Source organism: Megalops cyprinoides, chromosome 2, assembly GCF_013368585.1.
Source record: "Megalops cyprinoides isolate fMegCyp1 chromosome 2, fMegCyp1.pri, whole genome shotgun sequence".
In the NCBI taxonomy this organism is placed as follows: Eukaryota; Metazoa; Chordata; class Actinopteri; order Elopiformes; family Megalopidae; genus Megalops; species Megalops cyprinoides.
The window spans coordinates 3,464,982-3,488,712 of record NC_050584.1 but is presented as its reverse complement, the minus strand read 5'-3'; the positions used below and the strand labels follow the sequence as shown (position 1 = coordinate 3,488,712).

Here is a 23,731-nt window from a genome sequence, read left to right as displayed (position 1 = left end):
GTGTGTCTTTGTTTTTGTTGTTGTCTTGCATGTGCTTTTGTTTACAGACGCCATCATGTGCTCCATCATCCTGCCTCCTGTCCTGCTGGTCTGCCCTGCTGCCACACCCACCACCTGAAGCTCATTCTACCCACCTGTCTGCTGTTTTGTCATTATTCATCCGTGTATTTAAACCTTCCTGTTTTCCCAGTTATTTGTCAGATTGACAGGTGTATTTGCCCGTTTTGTTCCAGCCTTTGTAAATTTGTATCTGGGTGCCTTTTGGATTTCCCTTTTGCCTGCCGATTTGGATTATTCTCTGCCAGATTGTTGCTGACCATTCTGCCTGTGCTGCTTGTTCCTGTCTGCCTATCTGATCCCCTGCTGACGAACTCTGCCTGTATTAGGATTCTGATTTCGCTTTGTGCTTTTTGTATTGGTTGTGTGTGTTCCGACCCTCTTGGCTTTTTGACCTTGGAGTGTTTTGCGACTTCAGTTTTGGCTCTAACCTGTCAATAAATATAAACAGAATTTTCACTAGTCTGGTCTGCGTCTGGATCCTTCTCATATTCCTGACAACTATTCAATCACTTCTAATTGGGTACTTCTTGTATGATACTGTCATAGTTTTCTGCAATCCTGAGAACTGAGAAAAAATGTCATTATTGAATAATATCTCCCTGCAATAGTATTTCACTATCTGGTCCTCATATGCAAAGAAAAGTACCAAGATTATTAAATTCAGCTAAAGGCCCTATGTACCATATGCTCCTAAAATCATTATTTCCTTACTCTGGCACAATATAATGCAACTTTAAGTGATTTCCTCATTAAAATGCAAATACTTACAAGTGCCTCAATTCATCATGTCTGTAATATACACTAAACACTGTGTGTTAAATCTGAGTCAAGTTGCAAACAGACACATGTTCTGATAGTGTATGTAGGCTTCAAGCGAGAAGCAATCAGAATTAAAACCAGATTGCCTCTAGGGCTTCATGTGCTGTTTATTCATCCATGGGCCCCTGGCTGTTGAATTGCAACTCACAAAGCAGGAAACCTAATATACTATATATAGTAGCCAAAAGTATTTTTAAATTTATTTTTAAAGAAATTCATACATAGGCATCAAATTCACTACATTTATCTAAGAAACGAATTTCAAACATTTAAGTGTAAGTCTTTAGATCAAAATGTCTTTGAATACATGTTTCCCATTATCTTAATCAGGTGTGTCCAAACTTTGGACTGGTACTGTATTGATATTTGGACATGTTCATACCTGAAGAAATCGGGAGAGTTCTTTATTTATTGCTTCCATTGAAACTGCCATTAGGATGTATGAAACATGCTGATGTAGAGACTGTTCTCTACACAGCATATGTGAAAATATTTTAAGTATTTTAAGTGCTTTTGGAAGTATGTCATTCCCCATTAGAGTACAAGAACGCTCTGAGCAGGTCCTATGTGCAGAGACAGTGAAGGTACAGATAGCATAAGAAGGTAAATTAGGAGGAAAAAAAATAATCTGCATGATTTTCAATCTCAAGTGAATGAAGCCTCAAATGATAAAGCAAGCATTCTTACACTACAGAGCAAAGAGCCCATTTATGTGAACCTCTTGAAGCCTGCCTTGATCCCAGAGGGTTATAGTAACAGTAAGAGTGGCTGAGGGAAAGCCAGAGGAAATGATGACCATCCATTTATCATTTATTTAATGATTGCGAAAATGTATCCTGCTGCCCAACATAACAGGCTGGAGCTGCTTCTACTGCTCTTGACAGGGGAAAGAAATACAGCAAAATTGAACTGGCATAATTCTTTCTTCTCATACAACACAAATGCAGAGCCCAAATTGTTGCCTTATTTATCACAAGAATATGTGCCCTAAATCCTTTGCAAAGACAAGAGAGGGCTTCACATGGTTGCAGCTGAATTGTTCATCACAGTTTGCATCAAAAGAAAATGCCCCTCTTCCTCAGCAATTGCTCCTTACATATGCCACACAGATACCAGAGATAAGAGACCAGTTGAAGGTCCCTTTGAAGCAAGCATGTGTATGTGAGCACCACCTATAAGGGATCAGCAATACAAAGCTGAGTCTGAGAGTCCTGCTCAATCTGTGCTAGACTATGATGAACACTGTCACTGTAAAGACAGTGGTTGAAAGGATAAGGGCAGCAGGGAAAACAGCACAGTGTCCTAACTTCCCCAACTGAACTGATGTCAGTGTCTGGACTGATTTCTGTCAAATTACAGACCAACATCTAAATGACAGGTACTTACTTGCATTGTGCGTGGTAATACTTTATTAGGTTCTGAAGAAGATCCACCCCCTTCTTGGTTTTGATCTCATTGACTTTGATTAGGTACTGTGAGAGAAATAATGACAACAAAACCTTTGAGACATACATGTTATGCTGTTGGTGCCACTTTAACCATGCTAATGATACAACTAGAACAAGAAAACAAAACCCTAATTTTACTATATTCCCATCCACCAAAGACACAGACACTCTCACTATCCTAATGCTTGCGTGCATGTTACACTTTAGTCACATGTGGTTTATCAATTGAGGGGGACCATGGAGAGAAGCTACTGTCAGACAAAGTCGTATTTGAGCGAGAAGTTATTTGGCAATAAGACCGAAATTGTCTGGGGAGAGAGGGGAGAGAATTATCATCTTAGAGTGTCTTCACAGAGGAGTCCCGGCAGCGGCGGGAGCGTCAAAATTCGCTCTGGCTGCCCTGCCAACGACACTGTCGAAGAAGTGGACGCTCTGATGTAGATGGCTACATGTTCTTTCAGAATGCTTGGTCTTGCAAACGTTATTTAAAGGGGCTGCAAAGCAAACAAACATGTCAATCGGTAACTTTGTGCCGACTGACCACAAGTCGTCACAACCTTATTAAATCTTTTAAATGTGAAGGTAAGAAATCAATGGATGAAGGAAAGAAATGAACAATTGTAATTACATGTTTGGTAACGAAATTAAATAAAAGCCATTTGTGTTGATGCTAACTGTGAAGTCAAATTTCAACATGCAGTTTATAGGACACGTTTACTAGCCTTGGTCTTTCATTAATATTAACGTTAATTTGTGTGTAGCCTACGTTAAAGTAAATAATGGGAAAACCCGCCACGGCAATTATAAACCTCTGCTCCATTGTGCTTGGGCACTAATGTTTGGTGGGAACAAAAGTTTACATGGTTGTGTTCTCTAGAATTGTCTAGAGCGGAGCACAACCAATTCCGATTGGTTGCCGCTGAACCGCGTCATAGCTCATAAAGTTGCCCGGACTTCAATTTTATTCTGACGCCCACACCGCCCAAGACACGCCGGTCATGCTGCTGCTTGCTGCCAAGAGACGCTGCCTGATATAGAAAATGAATGACTTCTGGTCGCTTTGATGCCCTTGCTGCTCCCGGTGTGAACGTACGGTAAAGGTCTGGAGGGAAGGGCCAATGTCTGCCATGCTATCAAAGGTACAGAATACAGAACATGTGTGGTTGTCCTCTCTTTTCAAGAGCTCCACCTGCTGACTCCTGCTTCCTCTTCCATTCTTCCCTGCTATGTCATTCTCACAGCACTGCTGTATGAATATCCACAGTGCTAGGCTCAATGCCCACCCAGATCCAGAAGCATATTGATTCTCTCATGAGCTTCAGAGACCAAAAAGCCAATGATGCTTTATTTCAGGGATAAAACTGCTCTCCACTTCAAACCTTTCTGTCCAACCCCAAATTTCCAGAGCACTTACTGTTGCTCGACAGTTTAATCCTCACTAAATGCCAAATAAGTGCAAGAATGATCCTTTGATCTGGATTCCCAAAAGCCCCTGGATTTTAAAGGAGAGAGAAAACTGAAGTGCTGCCACACTGGTCAGTTTTGATGTACTGGCCAAACTGTACTCAGTCAAAACAAACCTTAGATTGTTTGACATAAAATGACATAAGGGCTGGAGATATACGCTTTCATGACAGGAGCAGCTGTTAGAATAAACCTTTGAATTTGAAACAAGACAAGAATGCAAGAATTTTTTAAACCTCTTATTTGATTTTGTCATCAGCTACAGGCGGGGCTTATTCGGGAAACAACAACACAGCACTTGAACTTAAATTATTCCATCCAAAAACAGAGCACAAATAATCAGATTTTCTTTTTTGCTATGCAAATCCAGAACAGCTTCTGAAATGTTACTCAAATAGACAATTTTTTGCCAGCATTAATATGTTTGGTATATCCCAGGATTCCTGTCTGTTATGATCCTTGTCTCCACAGAGGTCTTCCTTGTTTAAACAAGTTTAGTGTTTTCCATACATACATATTTTGTTGGTGTCTTCAATGAATACTCCCAGAGCCACCCTTTTGTTACTTCTGAGATCAATAATCCGGCCCCTGACTTAATTTTCAAAAATACCTTGGGTCCTGATACAAAGAGTGGGATGACAGGGAGAGCACAGTCCCCAATCCATTTATATAAAGCAAATTAAAGGAGAGAAGATGCTAATGTGTTGAGAAAACTGCCAAAGCTCTGGTTAGCCTGTGATTTCACCTGACAGTGGACACCTGTCCGCATTTCCATACGGAACACAAAAGTTTTATAGTATCACCGTGAGCTTGGAGGGCTTACTTCAGCAACACCTGAGGCAATATCAACTACTAAGAGTCCTGTACACTGCCACTAATATTGTAAATATCAGAAATCCAAAAACACATATTCAGTCAATTTCTGAGATGCAATACCTAACAGTGTGTGGGGGCTTTGCATCTATGCTGTGCAATTAATTTTTTTTCTTACACATCTCTATGAAGATAAACAATGAGGTAGGTAGGAAATCAAATGTTGGCCTTCGGGATCTCAGAAACTAAATTTATCCATTGTAATCCCAAGTGGGATCCCAGCTGTTGCCATTCTGAGCAAGGCTATGAAATTGCTCTAATTAAAGTTAAAGTAATATGTAAAATGTAAGTAATGTCTCATGATCAAAGAAGCCCTACATAATGTAATGAAGGATAACATCTGTTTCTAATCTCACAGAAATATGAACAGTTAAATCCGTCAATGCCAGTTTTCTCTGAGCCTTCTGACTGAGAGTCTGACACGGTTATTGTTCCATTCTATCAGTACCCCAGGGACTCCTTCAAAATCTGCCTCAAGGAAAGACCCAGATTCTTCTTCCCCTGCTCCATCTTTTCCTTGATCCCCACCACTGAAGTCACTTCACTGAAGTTCACCTTTCTTTTATTTTAATGTTTCTGAAATTTGACAAAGAAGGTCTCCAACTCTTGATAGAGGCTATGAGTTTGCAGATGCTATAGCTTTTTATTTGATGGGCAAAGCTGACTTGGATTAAAGTACAAACTACTGTTACATTTTATGAGGATTCCAATTGGCATGTCATAGTCAATTTTAGTCCAATTTTAGTTGATGGGATACTTGTAATTTTTGCACTTGGGGCGGCAGTGTGGCATAGTGGTTAAGGAGCAGAACTCATAACCAAAAGGTTGTTGGTTCAATTCCCTGCTGGAACACTGCTGCTGTACCATTGGGCAAGGTACTTAAACAACATGCCTATATAAATGGATAACTGTTTAAAAATGGATAATTGTTTAAAAAAAAAAAACTAACCAATTAAAGTCACTCTCGATAAGTGTCCACTACATGCCAATAATGTAATGTACATTCTTGTTATTGATTTTGAGGGCTGCAAATTCAGCCTGTGAAGTCTGGTCCCATCTGCCCACTGACCTCGCACATCTGCAGCTGGAAAAGCCGCCGCTCCTTCTCCATCTCCTCAGCGATCTCGGCTCCAGTGATCTCTGTGCGGATCATCCCATGCTGCTTGGCGTGCTCTCGCTTCTCTTTTTCAATCTTTGTACTGAGAAACAAACATGACAATTTGGGGCTGCAGTGGAGATCTGCGAAGGTCTTCTCAAAAGTACAGTCTAATCAAAACAATAACTGACTGTTGGCATCATTGCCCATTGTGTGATGTAAAACTAACCAAACAACCCTCATACATAATCCTTACACATCTCTGTATTTCAGGGTGATTATTAGAAAGTCATTGTACCATTTAAATAAGTGAAGACACCTACGTTAGTCCATGTGGGATTCATTGGAGTCTGATCTTTGTTTTTCTTGAGCTCTCAGTTACTTACTTGAAGCCCAGTGACCAGAAAGGACACCACTGTTAACTTTATATTATAAGTTTATAATATCAATTGTTTGGTGTCCAGGAAAAATATGTAGTTGTTCACTGGAGATAATGGACAGAACAACAATTTAGAAGCATAAAATAAGTACACATTTCAATCTACCCCGACATAATCCCCTATGTCAATGTATTCAATGTAATCCACGATCATGTAAAAATACTACATGTTCAGCAAAATACGCATATTGACTAAGTGTTTGAACCATTTGACCATTCCCAGAGAAGAAAGACTGATGGCTACACTCATATGAGGATAAAAAGCTTATTAATGCCTCATTAATTTAAATCCATTTCTAAAGGAAAGCGGAATTCTTATTTGCAGTTTAACAACAGGAACAATGATGAATAATGCCACAGATACCAGACCTGCAGCCATCAGTCTTTTCATCTGCCCACAAATAACTTATGGGCAAGACGTTTTACAAAATAATGACAAACAGGGACTAGATCACTGAAGATAAGAACTTTCTCCTTTCCTTAACTCAGTCCCAGCTGCTAAACACTGCATTACATTACATTATTGTCATTTTAAACAAACAGTATTATTCTATCCCTTTTTCTGACAGCTGACACTGCCTAAAGCCCTCCAGATCTGTGCATCAGCAGGTGAAACAGGACTAGAGGTGCAACCCCCAGACTGAAGCAAAAGTTGGTGAATTTTAATCAAAGCACCACCATCTCTGAACTTTCCTAAAGCCTGCTGTAATGGTGTCACTGTCTCATCAGCTGGGACAGCTTTTGGTGTACAAGCGATACAGGGGAGCAGTGGGGGCCCAAAGGAAGTGACTCATGCACACATTCTCAGCCCCTCCGTCCCCCTGACACCTCTGTGAGCTTTACAATGAGGGAATCTCTGCTCCCTTCTCTTATCCATGCCATCAGTCCTCAAGCTCGGTGATCAATACCCTGAGCGCATAACTTGTTGTGGCACGCTGGTAAATGAACATCGGGAACAAGCGGCTAAAGAGTTCTGCCTGGCAGCCCTTTGCCTCTTCCAGTCAGAGCAGAGCCTGAGCGCGAGCTCAGGAGAGGACATTCAAAGCAGGGTACGCAGCTGGCCTTGATTTTCCACTTAGTGCCTGAAGAGCTCATTCCACAGTAAATGAATTGAATGGGCACTGAGCCTGCAGAGGAGATGGCTACACACGGGTCTCAATGATACACTCTGAAACGAGCATAATGGCTTATTTCCTCATTATACAGTATCAGTCTATGTGGTAACACGCTACAGTGAGGAGAAATAATACAAAAAACATAACAGAAATAACTTCACATCAACCAGCAACAAGAGGAATACCCCTTCTGCTACTAGCACCACGAATACAAATAGTACCACTGTCTCAGCCGGTTGGACATTATCCTTATTTTGGTGGCATGAGGAAAGTCCACCTCTTGAACATGATGGTAGGGCCACCACTTTCACTTCACCTATTGTGTGGAGGGACAAGCAGAGAGGCAGTGGGTACCACTTTTAAGTTTTTGCTTTTATTTGGTAAAGAACTGAATCCCCACACCCGCTAGGATAATGTCAGACACTCTACCTCAAGCTCCTGAATTTACCACTGCCAAGAAACCGTGTACAAGATACATACACTGCATTACTGTATGTCTCCAGATCCAGCACATATTATCAATATGCACCCCCCCACCCCCACAAAAACAGACACATATGCAGACACACACACACACACACACACACACACACACACTTACAACTTGGCCTCATAATCCTTCCATGCCTTGTCAAAAGGTTTCTTTATATCCTGAAAAAAAAAACAGAAATGGGCAAAATATTGAGAACCAAAGTCAAGAGTATGTCATATACACATTTAACTTAAGAAAATAACAAGCAAGTAATGCACACAAGACATTTGTGTTTTATAATTTCTTCCTTTCACAGCAATATAATGCACACCAATGATAAATCAGGTATCAGTGTGTTACACTGTGTTGTGTGCACACCAAAGTAAATGAACGTTAGGAACCCGAACACAGACAACAGCAAGTAACACAGCTAAAGACCTCCTGTAAGCCCTGTCCTGAGAATAACACTAATAAAGCCATTTAACTGATGTTTTTTTGATCGTGGAAAAAGATGGAGCAGCATAATTTCATTTTATAGAGATGGAGTATAACATATCCCTAGAGCATCCCTTCCCCTTCTACATCCATGCCCACAATGAAGGCATTGGAGACAGTCACTGTTAATAAGGGAGGCCAGATGAGCGGAAGACAGCGTGTCTTTGGCACTGCTGAGTCAAGAGTTGGGAGCAGACAGGAAGAGGAGCTGACAAGGCATCAGACTCCCATCACAGAACAATGGCATGGAGGTCTGGACATGTGGTGTACAACAACGCACACATTTTCTTTAGAACAATAAAACAAAGAGTGAAAAGCAGCATACAGAAAATAAATGTAAAACACTCCTATTACTGCTACCACAGCTAGAATTCATAATAATTATTATTACTACATAAAAATAGTGCTAACATCATTATTGCCATGTTGCCTTGTTAATACCATTGTCTTTTTTCATTTTTTTTTTCCTTTGTTTTACTGATGCCCTCATCAAACCACCTGGAACTGAGAGATTATGTTCAGTTTTAGTTATTCTGAATCAACACTGCTTTTACAGGCCACTGTGCTTTTCATGCCAAAAAGTAATGCCTGAGTGACTCCAGGCTCACGAGAAGGGTAAAAAGTGGTCAAACTGGCACTGAGATTCATGAGACCGGATCATCCGCAAGCACACTTACATTTACATTTATTCATTTGGCAGACGCTTTTATCCAAAGCGACTTACATAGGTTACAGCTCTTTACAATGTTATCCATTTATACAGCTGGATATTTACGGAGGCAACTGTGGGTTAAGTACCTTGCCCAAGGGTACAGCAGCAGTGTCCCAGCGGGGATTGAACCGGCAACCTTTCGGTTACGAGTCCTGCTCCTTAACCACTACGCTACACTGCCACCCACTTCAGAGGGTGTGTCACTTAGGGTGTTACACACAGAGCGGGAAGCTGTAGAAATTTATGAGCTCAGACAGCACAACAAGGCCTGTTTTGGGAGGCCAAGACCACTAAATGAAAAAAGGGTCCATCTATTCGGAAACAAGTCCATCAAAGCGGAACTGAGGGGTCTGGTGTTTGCTTCTCCCAGATTTACAGTATGTGCTCAACAATGTTGGAGACACTCTTAACAGACTGTTCCCTCCCACCACTGCCAATGAAGTGAGGGGGGGATAAATATCAATTTCAGCAGGCAGACAGGCACCTGTCTGTTTAGGCAGGGAAGGAGCCCCTAAATCTTACCCCTTTGACACCTTTCAGGTCCCCCTTCAGGAGGGAGTCCAGGGTGAAGATCACATTGTGGTTCAGGCTCTGGAGCTGTGGGGACAGAAAAGGGAGACAGCAGGACCAAACTGAGTCATTACTGCTACGCCGACAGCCCAATATTACACAGGACATGGTGACAAGGTCATCAGGTGACACAGGGGACCCCCAGCCAAAAAACAGGACACAACGCTGTACGTTTCACCAAGGCAGTGTGGACGACAGATTGATGGGTTTTCATCTCTGGTTCAGTGGAGTCTCCAGAGAAACAGAGAAGACTGCTTGAAAGAAGAGGCGCACTACTCAAGGCGGGTAACACATTGCCTCACTCCTCACTTCGGTTGGTCAGAGGGTGTAAAATTCTGACCGGTTTAACTGCCCCGCACCACTTCTCTCTCTTTGACACTGGCAGAAATCTGCTCCTTCCCCATAACCTCCCTCTTCCTTCTACCCACCTTTTGTGCGTTTGAAAGATTGTGAAACTTGGGGTACCCCAGCTAGACACAGCTACAATTATGACCTGGCCTTATTGAACCACACATGGCTGTCTGGAATTTGGCGACTACAGTTCACAAAGGTCAGAACAGTTCCAGTATTGCAGGCACAGTGTCTTTATATGGGCCTCCACTACAGGCAATGGCTTACCTAAATAAAGACTGAAAACAGCCACCAGTGAGCCCCTGATAGAAAAATCTTGATTGTAATCTGAATTTATCTGAACCCAGTGGTTGCTTTGATTGAAAACAATATACAGTGTCCTGCAGTGCTGATCTCCTGTGTCTGTTTTGATAGAACCAACCACTGTTTGTGAAACTGGGGTTTCAGTGCGCTGAGGTGTAACTGTTGAGGTGCTCTAATGTCAGTAAATGCAACATCAGTTCCTGCTCTTACAGACTGAGCTTGGCAGAGCTACAGTGAGGTGGAAGGTACAGAGAGGGTGTGTGCTAACATACTATTTTGAATGGCCATGCTTTACATGCCTGCTCCTCAGCTCCTGTCTGTAATTGAATCCAGACTTGCTTCCCGGTTGAATGCTTTGTGTGCCAGGTGCAGTCAGGGCCAAGACAAACCAGGCCAGTGTTACATCACGATCATCAGCCTCTGCCCTGCCAGACAGCTACCTGGGGCACTGTGTGATCAGTAACACTCGATTCCAAATGCCACTCATAAACACTGCAAACTGCTTTAGAGGTGAAGACAGTTAATAAACTTTCATAATTCAAAACCATTATTTTACAACAAACTGAAGTAAATAGCACTTTGTTGCCACTCCCCAGCATGCTCTATGTCAGTCCATGCTGGTTGTAATAAATGAATGGCTTTATATAAGACTTAAGAGCAGGGGCCAGTATATGGCACTCATGAATGGCCATTAAAATAAAATGTTAGTATCTCCTCTTTTCATCTTAAAATAGCAGCACTTCAGAGTGCAGGTCATCTCACCTCCAGTGACGCATAGCCATCAGCCTCCCACACTCTACAGCACATAGGTACACTGCTTTATCAGTGCATTCCCTCATACAGAAATGATCATTTTCTACTCTCTACGCAGTGCTGGCAGATTAGATTACATGACATTATGTAATTAATTCTCTTAGCAGAGACCCTCATCTAGGGTGAACTGCACAGCTTACACCTCACATTTATGCAGGCAATGTCAGGTTAAGTGGCATCCCCAAAAAGAAAACTGCAAGCATCCAAACTGAAATTCAAGTCTGTTTATAACCAACAACCAAGTTGTCAAACAACTACACCACATTCTCATCCTAGAGGGAGAGCAGAAAAGCACTGGCATTTATATTTGTCTTTGGGCAACAGGTTGAGACAAAAATTTTGCAGACCTGACTGGAAAATTTACAGGAAAATGACCAAAAAGCAATGGCAAGAGAGCAGAATGTGAAAATAAAGTGTGTTCTGACTCTCCCACCATTTCCATGGCTCTGCCATATCTTCAGGACTTCCTGTTTACCAGAGTGGTCAACAGTATGTCAGTGCTTTCCTGACCTGCCTGGTACAAAAGCGCTGCCCTCATTCTGATTTCACCGCAGCCATAAATGCATTCACATCTCATCATTTACCCTCTGCACTACTCTTTTCCTCCAGTGGAAGAAGCAAATAAGGCTTACAGTCTTTGATACATTCACCATTGCAAGCAAGGTGAAGTGGCACAAATTTGGCCCCAGCATGATGTGGATGTAGACAGATTCTCTCCCCATGCACTGATCCTGGGTGATAAAACATACACATCATGAGCATTGCAGCCTCTGCCACAAGCTGCTGCTGCTACAACATGCCCTGGCTGGCAAGTCTGATGATAAAAATCACACTTGAAAATAGGCGCCCTTGGGAGCTGAGCCGGTAATCTTTAAAGTGTGAGGTTGAATTTCCTGTGCTGCATTTCAGGAATTCAGGGCAGAGTGGCTGTATATGTATATTTGCTGTATATGGAGCTGGTTATAATTTCACAGGGATTGATCTGTAAACTGCTGTGAAGGCTTTCACAAGGGCATCATGGAGCCAGGGCCCACACTACACAGTATAAATATGTTTGCTGTAGGCTTCATCAGTTGCTTGACAGGCTCAAATCAAGCTCTTATCACAGTCCCGGAGGACAACAATTAAGTTGTTTAAACCACTAATACCGTTAGTATTACGCCCTCCAGGCCCAGGGCATGACAATATATCACTAATTAACTCAGGAAGACACAAGACTCCTATCACCTGGCAGATCCAGATGTTCAATCTGGCCCTAATTGGGTATGTCCTAAAATGGTTTGGCTCCTATCTTGCTGGCAGACAGCTCTGTTTCTGGTGGCAATTATGTCTTCCTAAGCCACTTCTACCTGTGGAGGTCCACTGGGTTCAATCTTGGGACAAGTTTTATTTTCTATTTACATTGTATTACATTTAATCATTTGGCAGACACTTTTATCCAAAGGTACTTACAAGTAAGGTAGAGTACAACACAAGCAAAAACCTTAAGACATTACATGGACTTGTACTTGGGAGCTGGCATGGTAGAGGGAATTAAAACAAAGCGTTACTTCCCTGTAAAAACGTCATGGTTATGGAACTATTTTCAGGAATACATCAGGGTTGCCAAGGTGACATGATGGGGTGACATTAATTAATTTTTTTTTTTACTTTGAGTTTCTCATTTCTTTGTTCCCATTGGAAATCACTTTGAATCTGATATATGAAAACGTCTTTAAAAATAAAGTTATTTTTATTTCCATAAGGATGGGCTGAACTGATATAAGGACAAGAACAGGGCTTGGGAACCAGAACTCACTTGCTTAGATGTGATTGTCTCTGACTGTGAATTAAAAAACAGAAGGAAACGTTATCAAATATGTTTTGTCTTTTACCTGCAGCTGGATTAACAGTTTGATTCAACGACGGGCACTCATTAAATGGCAAGTACCCGACAGACACTGAGGCACCGTGTCTTTACCTTGCAGATGGACCTTGCTTCTGCTCCACAGAGATGAAATGAATGGGTCTGGTTTCATACTTATTATTAGCCATTGAGGTGAGAACGTTCAGATGCAGCCAGGGTTAGTACTTGCTTGGAGATATACTGTGTCTGTTCAATGCAATTATACCATAATGTAATAGGCTTTCTTACTGCTGCGCCTGCAAGCGCGTCTCTGGAAAATCAATCTCCTGTTGGCTTTTGCTGAATGTTTGCTGTACCTCCACACTAAATATAACCTGAGGTAGTGCTGGCATCTCTGTCTTTCTCTGCCTTTTATTGTTTGAGGTGCCGTTCCTGGGATACACTGGCCCGCACTGAACTACTGTATCCTACAAGGGAGGCATTCTCATTCTCCAAAACCAAGCCTTTTCAAACACAATTGTATACCACAGGTAGGTGCCAACATAAAAAAAACACTTATATAGAACTGATGAGGAGCAGAGCACTTGCAGCAATCTGAGTGCAATATATGGCAAGAGACCACCATGTGCTATCTACACATCACCATGCACCATGGCACCCTCAACCTCAAAAAATCACCTCAACAATTATAATAAGTCACTTTACAAAATGTCTATATATTATTTCAGCATTAAAATTCCTCCCTGACCGAAAATTAGAATTTAAAAATTGAGAGAGCATAAGCAAGAGAGGGGAAAAAAGAGAGAGAAAAATACTTTCTATTTACAGTTAGGATTTACTATAAACTTTCACCTAAAAACCTGGTCCAGTAAACCCCATTCCTCAGATCATTGTGACTGAACAAATTAAACCCTCTCTCCCACAAGATTCTTCGGATTTTAAAGAGAGCTGAACTCCAGGACTGAAGTCGAGCAGACATCCTTTAATCCATCAGCTGTTAACAGAGCTTTTACATCTGATGTCTTCTGTAGTGCCTGGAAAGGCAAAAGGGTCAGAGAACAAACTGACATTACAAAAGGTCAGGAAAGAGAAAGTGATTTCCCATTAGCAGGATGGGCCAACAAATGGATGATTTAGAAGCAGCTTAGAGAAGCATGGGGACAGGCTCATGCTGCATCTGTGACTTAGCTACAGTAGTCTTATTCCACTGTCTCTGCCAAGAGCCAAAGCACTTGGGAGAAAAGAAGAACAGACAAAATCACAATTGCACGATTCACAGAGGACCAGACTATTTCCATGAAGGGCACGTGCCAGAATTCAAGCTCCCTTGCTAAATCAACCCAAAAGGAAAAAAAAAAGAAAAAGATGACACAGACATATGAAATCCTTCACACTTCACACTAGAAGCCAGGCTTGTACGGAAGAGCGTTCACGGATCCAGCATAAAAATACTTCATCGACATCACAAGTGAGGAACTCTTGATAATTCTATGCTTGTATGTTTGTCTATGATTAAAGTTTTTTGGAGGGGGTGGAGTCATATCATTTCAGGATAAGAAACAAAGGGCTGGATTTCAACCGACCAAACCTTTTCAAGATGAACATAAACACACATGCACACAGAAATGTTGTTTAAGATAAATGACCATCAATTGAATTTTCCCTTGCAGACCAATGGACTGATATTCACATGAAGTTGTCTGAACAGGCTCAGTTCTCTCACAATGGATTGCTTTTTTTATGTGCAAATAAAAGCGTACTGTTTTTGGTTACACCTGCCAAGAACTCATAAATCTGCCCTGCAAGAGCCATTCACTTGGTAGCACTGGGATGTGTCACAAAATACTTATTGACTTTACTGACTTATTGTATTATTGACCTCTATATACAGGTGTGAATGTATGCATATTCATTTCTTTTTTATGTGAACAGCCTAAGCATCTGCGAGTGAAGCAAAGTGGGTGGTGCACTGACATAGATGGCCCTTCCAGAGAGCCTGACTTTAGGGCCATCAGGGGCTCTCACCAGGTTCTTGAGCAGGGCAGATAGCTCCTTGGTGAGGGTGGAGAACTTGACAAAGGCTGTGCCCAGATCAGGGTTGTCCCGGCTGATGAAGTTACTGCCGAACTTGTCGAGCGCTTGAGCGTAGTTCTCTTCATTCTGCACATGATCTGTGGGCAAGGATGAAAGATGAACATTAATGTGACGAAATATATACAGCAGGAAGAGCCAATGTACACTTTTACTAATTTAGTTCAGCAACTGAATTGCTCTCGGCATCATCGAAGACTTGTGAAATCTGACGCTAACCTGTCACCCTGTCAATCATCTCCAAGTACTGTCAACGCATCCCGAATGGCAACACCAATAACCAAAAAGGTAAAACACTAGTTCTCTAATGATGCCTCATCCTCCCTGAAAACCTGACTTCCGTAATTCCCATTTGACTTGATAGATTTCTCCCTTTGCAGGCAATACAAAGCACTTGGATTGTGGCTCTCCAAGACAAGCTAAGCAATAGGCACCTATGCAGGACATGACCTGTAAAGGACTCTCCACTGACAAACTAGGGGTGACTGAACTTAAGCGATGGCGTTATATCTGCAACTGGACAGCAAAAATCACCAATAATAACAATAACTCAGAGTGAGCTCTTGGGGACCCATTCCATACTCCTTGTCCAGTCCATCTGCTTTTCCACATTGCACATGGAATTAGAATGAGCTGGCCATAGGCTAACACACCCAGATAATACCACAACCCCGCTAAATTAATCTGAATGAAACAGAAGGTAAAGGGTTAATCCCACCTCTCTCACATCAAAGCTTCAAAAGAACCCATCGTATGAAGCAAAGCAGAGAGGGAGCCTCTTCCGTAAAGGTCACAAAGATGCAGTTTCACACAGATGACAGCAATATCAGTGACCACAATGAGGTTAAGAATCAATGCATAATTGAACAATGAAGCTGGCACTACCAAAGGGAGAGGGGACTACAGAGAGAACACCCATGTGTTTATAATTACAATGCCCAATACAACCGCAAGTCGCCTGCCCCGTCTTTTCCATCATATAACTTTGTTGGACGACAAGGCCCAGGCAAAGGAATTCGGATATCATCCTCTGCTGATATCCAGGGCTCATCTGGGTTTTACTCTCCCATTTCTGTTGGGGCTAGTCCCTAGCAGAGTGACATCAGGTCATTTGTCTTAACAAAAGAAAAAACACCCAAACAACCAAATACAGAGTACCAATTCTGACCAGCAGGTGGCTAATTCCTGCAGTGTATCAACACCGGACTGTCTTTGCTGAGGCCAAAGCTTGTGTTCAAAATGTTAAATGAATAACAACACACAAATAATCCCTGGATGAGAAAACAAAATCACTTAAAGTTATAAGTGATAACTCAATGAGATGCCGTATCTGCAGAAGCGAAGACCGCTTAGGACGTCTGTCTATCAGTGCTTCACACTGAATTTGCATGAAAAAGCTTGTTTAGTCCCTAAGGTTGACTTAATCAATTTGTCTCTGTTATTGTATGTGTGAACACTCACCCAAAGCTGTGAGCCACAGCCTTAAAGGCAATCCATAGACAATGCCAAACCTGATACCTGCATAACACAGATCTTCATGCAATTGTAACACAGACCAACACCACACAAGCCAACATTTATCAGAAAGGAATGATATTCAACCATAACACAGTCCAACAAAACAATCCCAGAGCAGACTGATTCCTGTAGCAGCTCGATGCTATTAGGAAGGACTAACATGTATTGACCCTACTTCACAATACCTGTACACAACAATCACGGACAACAACCCAGCTAAAGAACTGTCAGGCATAGCAGCACCGGGCAGGAGGGGAGAGGACACAGGCTGCAAGGAGTCCAAGTTTGGCCGCCCACTCAAGAAAGCCTGTAATCCTAAATGGAAAGTGGAGAGGCCAATGGCAAGAAGCCAGGCCTCCCCCTGCACATCCCCACATGGATCCATATGCCAGCACCACTTTGACCACCACATGTTTAGAGGCAAGGGACAGAGGTCTGCCTCAGCAGAGGGCATCTCCTCCCATTATAATTCCTGTGTGTCCAGAAAGCTTGATGGTGTGGCTAATTTATGTCATCCCCTGTTCACACAGGCAGGAGTGGGGAAGAGCCTCACGCTCTGGAACTAGCCTGCGTGCTCACCTCTGCGCCCTGAGCATTTCTGAACATGTTAGAGAATTACTCCTGCATCAGCCAAGTGCAATAAATTTTTTAAACCTTACTCTTCCTAGGATGTACATGTATAAGTAAATTGTAACACATGCAGTCCTTTTTAGTACAAAGGTAACTGAGCTTTTTATTCTTCAGGAGGGAGGTTCAGTGAGACTGAGACCTCAAAGACCTTAGTCCTGTTAAACAAGTGACTGGTTTCATAATTAGCGGTTAACAAGTGGGTCCCTAAACGTATCTTCTAACCGCTTCCTTTGATCACGTTTTGAAAAAAACAAACACCATACTGAAACAATAACTTCAGGATGAACCCTAGGTGTTGAAAAGTTTTGAAGTCATGCCCGCATCAAGTCATCAGTGCTTACATGGCTGGTTTACTGCTGAGATCAAATCATCTTCCTGAGCATCCCTAATTATTCTCAGAGGGCAAAGTTACTGATGCCAAACCATCACCCACTTTAAGAAGAGCAGTGAACTGTATTGTCTCTTATGAAACACTATACACTGCAATGAAGAACCATGTGCATTCCTCATCAGGGGAGCGCAAATGTACACAGAACAACAACGGCTATCATGACTTGGTACCGGAATGGCTGACTTCAACCAGCTCAGACTCCTTCACTATATTGTATGATTTAATTGCCACTATCTGAAAGACCCGCTTGCCCTGCATGTACAGAGAGAGGACACATGCGGAGGAGCCCGCCCCTGGCTGTGGCCAAACAGTGCCTCTGCGGTCAGATGTCTGGATGTTCTCAGAGCCGTGCGAACAGCCCCGATGGCACTGGGGCAATGCAATGAAGACAAAAAGGCACTCTCCAACATTCATAGTAGTAAGAACCCTTAAAGGACCCGAATATAAACACAGCATGTGTGAGGGACATAGGAACAGCAATGTGGTATAGTACTAAGGAGCAAGGCTTGTACTCAAAAGGTTGGTGGTTTGATTCCCCACTGGGCCAGTGCTGTTTTACCCTTGGGTAAGGTACGTCACTCACAATTGCCTTAGTAAAACTCCAGTTGTATAATTGGTTAAAGTTGTAACCTATTTATGTCACTCTGGATAACAGAGTCTGCTAAATGACAATAATGTAATCTAACTCTTAATATGACTGGTTGACCACATTTCAGTCAGAGAGAGATTTGGGGTATTTAACTCATAAACAAGGGGACTAGTTCCAGTCCTAATTTGGAACACAGTTGTTTTAACCTTGGCCAGGATATTTTATCTGAATACCTCTAGACTAGGGCTATGCGATATGACCAAAATCTCAAATCCCGATATAGGTCATTTCATATCCTGATAACGATACATATCACGATATAGCACATTTTCCATAAATTCAATGAACAAATAGTTTATATAAAATGACCACATGGAAAGGCCTATTTCTTATTACATTTTGAATTATATACTCGACAAATAAAAGGTACTTATTTTTCTCCTTTTATTTAAAACCTTTGTGCAAATCTTGAATTAACCCTTTTGCGCATACAGTCATACCGGTGTGATTAGCTGTTTAGCATGTATGCTAAAACCGGTGTGATTAAAACACTAGATTGGAAAAAATTCTAGCTAATTTTAGCTTTGACGAAACAGTGATTTAATGTTAAAAAATAGCAAACACTAACTGAAAACTATAAGAGCTTAATAATGCTAATGAAAACATAGTGAACCATGTAACGTAACACATAGCATAAAAATAAGTTACGTGCGAAAGGGTTAAGCATGTAACAAAATATACAATATTAATGTATAAAATATAAAGAAGTAAACAAAAAACACTTTTCATCTGTAGTTTTGTTCACTCTCCTCCATGTTTGTTTGTGTTGGCTGTCATTACCCGATCCGGCTGCCTGATCCGTTCTGCACATGCGTACTCGTGCACATTTCCTGCCTGCATCCGTGCCGTGTGGAAGAACGCAAAGCGTCGTCCAAATGACAAAAAATATTGCTGTAAAGCGTGTGATTTGCGACACAATGAAATAAACGGTAGTGCATGATATGAAACGATAGACGTTTTTCAATCGTCACACAATATGCATCGTCATATCGCACAGCCCTACTCTAGACTACAGCCAGCTGTATAAACAAGCTTCTAGAATATGAATATTGCATAGAATGTAAGTCATGCAATATGGCTGCAGAACAGACAATCCCAACTCACCAGGACATGACAAGAGAAGGGGGAGGCCAACAGGCGTGTAGGAGAGCACTCTCTTACCTTGCCCTGAACTGAAGATTGCTTTGACGGACTTCTTCACCTTCTGCAGTGCTGTCCGGTCTTGATCCAAAGCCTGAGGACAAAGCACGACAGAGAGGGTTAAAAGAGGATTAACACATTAGCATGACAGGGAAAGTCAAACAGCAGTTTAGGCTGGTTCTTATATACTGCTGTTGTCAACTACCTGACAGTCCCAAATCATGAGTTCAGTGTTCACAGCTGGTTTCCTTTTTTGACAGCTCAGAATGAATTAACTATGCTTAGTAGGTCCTTGATTTGCAACTTCATGCCTAAGGGTGGACGGTATAAATGGTATAGAAAGTACACCAGTATGAATTTGCCCTATGGTATGGATTTTGACTATACTGTGTCGAGCAGTAGAGCCCTCACAGATCTTAGTGTAACTTCATCGAAAAGACAAAATACTAAGCTTTATCTACATACAAAATTTTTGCTGACCTGACAGTGAATAATCTTTTCTGGCACATTAAAATATTGTTGTGCGCACCCATTCTCTCTCGCTCTCACACACACAAAGCAGTAGCCTAACCTCACAAAATGTAGCCTGCACACAACGATGTGACAAAACCCCTATGTGCCACCCATTAAAAGTCTATCTGCATGTTATTTTCTTTTAATAACAACGTGTTATTCTCTTTCCATTACTCTTGAATTATGCTATGCATTGTGTGTGCTATCAGTTGATTATATTGTATAATGAAGACGGATAGGACGTCCTCACAAGCCAAGTGCTAGGGATGAGGGGAAGTTAGTGTGCACGTGCAGGTGAACACAGCGTTCGGGCTCATCTAATTGCAAACTGTTACGATTCTTAGCTGCTGGAATAAACTTTCCTTGTGGATTATCCTTGGTCGGAAGATGTGGGTGGTTGCAAAGGATTGCTTTCTTCTCATTCGTCAGAGTGGTGAGATTGCAGGTTGCAATCCCTTTTTGAACTGCGGCTTCTTGCTCCTTCTTCTTCACAAACTTTGACTTTGATTGCAATCTTGATTAACTTTATTCGTATTTGAACTATTTCTATTGCTTGCTGGACATTTAGACTCTTGTCAAGTTTATAAATGTATATTTTGTTAATCTAACGTTGGCTTGGGCGTGTAGAGTAAAGTTGAATGTGTGCGTGTCCGCTGAGACGTGATTAATTGATTAGCCTACTTCAGTGTTTCTCAATCCTACTCCTGGAGCCCCCCTGTCCTGCATCTCTTCAGTCTATCCTTGCTCCAAACACACCTGATTGAAATAATTAACATGCTCTTTATTAAATCAGGTGTGCTCACCTAATCAAAAAGTGCCACTGATGAGTTCAGTCAGGTAGGCAGAGCAGGGAAAGATGGAAAACGTGCAGAGCAGGGGGGCCCCAGGAGCAGGATTGAGAATCAGTGGCCTACTTCAATACACTGTGGGGCTTTAATAATTATCTTCTCCAGATGTTATATTATATTTTATGTATATATATATATATATATATATATATATATATATATATATATAACCAACATCCAAGTAGATTGTATGCCTATACAAATAAGCTACCTATCACCTGGTAGCGTGATTCCTAAGTCACGTAACACCCCCCTCCCCTCTCTATCTATCTACACTGATCTCATACATGGCCTCTCTGGAATCCAATTGAAGGAAATCCATCATAGCGATGGAGAACTTTAATCCCTGAGTCAGTTTTTATTTTCATTTTGTGCAGCTTGATTTTTATCATGAAAAAGTGTTTTTCAGAGATGGAAGTTACTTGAGAAAAGGGTTTGCATTTTTTTCCATTAATTATTGCAGTTTTGCACAATAAATGTTCTTAAAATACCTCTTTACTATGTGAAATATGTCCTAGTAATACAGTTAAGAGTACAGTAATAGCTGCCATGCAGTTGCCATACCAGTGCTTTACCCCTTCAGAAGTATTTATATGGAAATTTAAGAAAAACGAATATACCATGATATATACCGTTACTGCCTGTGCTTCAAATTATACCGTGATATAAATGTTAGGCCATACCACCCAGCCCTATTCATGCCCATCTGTTTCTGGCATGAGCAAGATGCCCTTAATCCTAAAGCCAAACATAAATAGCAAGACAAATAAAACCACCTGTTCTGACAGTATTGTTATTATTATGAAACTGTGCACTCAATACCCCTGACTTGCAAAATAAGGCATGAGAAGTAGTTGTGAAACAAAAGCAGACTGGCAAGATGAAGCACTGTATGTGAATTGCTATTGCGGAAACTCCTCCCCCCCACCATCCTCACACTGTAAGAACACCAGGACAGCCTTGAACCTTGAGTTACACACTTAAATCACCAAACCACCCTGCAATACAGGGGCTTTAAGGTATCAGAATTTACTAAATCAATCCCGCCATTTCGGCTACAGTAAGTCTCGTGGAGAGGGAGAGAAAGAGAGAAGAGAAAAGAAATCGAGTTGTCCTCCAGTACAAATATGTAATTACACAGGTATATAATTAATAAAAGGTAAATTGCTAAATTGCTGAAAATTAACCTGCTTCATCATTAGTACTTTCACAGTGAATAAAAGCACTTTGCACATAGCTCTGTTTCCAGATCTTTTTCTCACTGGTTGTCAGTTATTATTATTTAAGCAAAAGCATTTGGTGATTTTTTTTTTTTGCAATAATGCTCCTCCAGCTGCAGGAATATTAATATAAAAAAGTTTTTGGTTTCCTTGCTCTGTATGTTTGGCTATTTGGGTCTACGTTTTGGGAGCTCAGTCATATCAAACAGAACTGCCGATAAGAGGAGAAATTTTCACCTTGTTTTTTCACAGCCCAGGACACTGCTATGCAATCCCTCAAGAGCATGCCAAATGAAACACCATGCTTCTTTAAAAATAATGTCAAATATTATCACGTACATTAAAATCTTCTTCAGTATGAAAGTCACAGGTACCACTGCATCTTGTAGTCTCAACCAGACTTCTCTGCACTTATGACCTAACTAACAAAAGTAGCTTCCTTATTCTGTTTAAGTGTGGTCTCACTCTCTCCTCCTTTAGCAAATACCATGTGTACGTCATGCTTCAGTTTTAAGAGGGCTCACTCTGAAAACCACTGCTGTTTCCATGACAACAAAGGGTCCAATTGAAGTGGACTTCCCTTGCCTCCGGTAGTCAGGGAAACCAGTTATGTGTAGTGGCTGTGGGATGCATGAACAGAGATGTGACAGTTTTTTTTTTTTCCCCACAGGCCTGGGCCCAGACCTCAATGATAAAGTCAGCGGCCGTACTGTGAAGCGAGTGCTAATGGGGAACAGAGACCGGAGGACCTCATGGCCCCTTCAAGCCAGCCAAAGGCTGTGTCTGCCTGTACAGGACAGGTAAAATCTGACTACAGCACACCCAGCCGACTGCATGCCAGAGTCATCAGGACCAGGAAAACAGCCTTGGATGCTCACAAGGGGACACGAGCGTTCCTGTTGTGGACGGCTAAAAAGTTCAAACAGGATGCCAGTAACAAAGGATGGCACCTTTAGCATGACTAGGTGGCACACTCACTCCCCACAAACATAGAGACAACCTGGTTTGGACTGTTTCTCTCCTTTTTTTCTTTTCACTTCATTTTTTGGCTCTGCTTTAAGTTACGAGGCTCTTGAAAAAATTAAAACTTCCAAGAATGCTGAGAGCATATCGGGTTAATAGGGCTGGGTATTGGCACAGATGCCCCGATTCGATTCGATTCTGATTCACAAGCTAATGATTTGATTCAATCCGATTCGATTAGATTCCGATTCGATAAGAATGAGATATGAAATACTATATAGCAGCTTTCCATACTTGGAGAGATGTTTAAAAAGCTCTAAAGGGAACACAAATTTACAAATGCAGAGTCACTGGAAATTGTGAAAATCACTAAAGAAAAGGCCAAAGGCTTGTACAGTCATGTGCCGCTTAACGTGCATTCGGACAACGTCTGTTCGCATATACATCCGTAGTCCCATAAGATTATAATAAAGTTTAAAAATCCCGATCGCAGAACGGGACGTAGTGGACGTAACTGGACATAGTGAAGGCAGTGTTTCCCGCACGCAACACGTGTATCTCATGTCTCATGGAAATAAAGTGATTGTGCTGCCAGGTGTATAATGGTACAGTACATAATAAACGCCTGTGCTAATGTCTTATGTAGCCTATGTACTGTACTTTCTATTGTTGTTTTAATGTGAACTTTGCATACTTACAATTAAAAAGTTTGCCATATAACAGTGTATGTTTCGACTCGTAAGCAGCAGCATCCAATCCCGTGCCTATTCCATATAGGTTTGCTAAGTATATAGTATGGTGTTTGCACAACGTCCAAATCACATAACGTCCTATTTCACAGAACGTATCGTGGACGTTAAGCGACGCATGACTGTATACCAAAGTCTTTTTA

General features: G+C 41.6%; 1 protein-coding gene across 5 annotated transcripts in view; it reads right to left on the bottom strand.

Moving 5' to 3' along the window:
- Positions 1-23,731, bottom strand: part of asap1b (ArfGAP with SH3 domain, ankyrin repeat and PH domain 1b) — a 110,994-nt gene that overhangs the window by 33,240 nt on the left and 54,023 nt on the right. For all 5 annotated transcript variants that reach the window (XM_036521346.1, XM_036521344.1, XM_036521341.1 and 2 more), the window contains exons 2-7: positions 19,317-19,389; positions 14,902-15,047; positions 9,516-9,590; positions 7,916-7,965; positions 5,734-5,863; positions 2,266-2,351 (exon numbers count right to left, since the gene is read on the bottom strand). In XM_036521346.1, the coding sequence (XP_036377239.1) occupies positions 2,266-2,351; positions 5,734-5,863; positions 7,916-7,965; positions 9,516-9,590; positions 14,902-15,047; positions 19,317-19,389 (560 nt within the window). The remainder of the gene's footprint in view (positions 1-2,265; positions 2,352-5,733; positions 5,864-7,915; positions 7,966-9,515; positions 9,591-14,901; positions 15,048-19,316; positions 19,390-23,731) is intronic.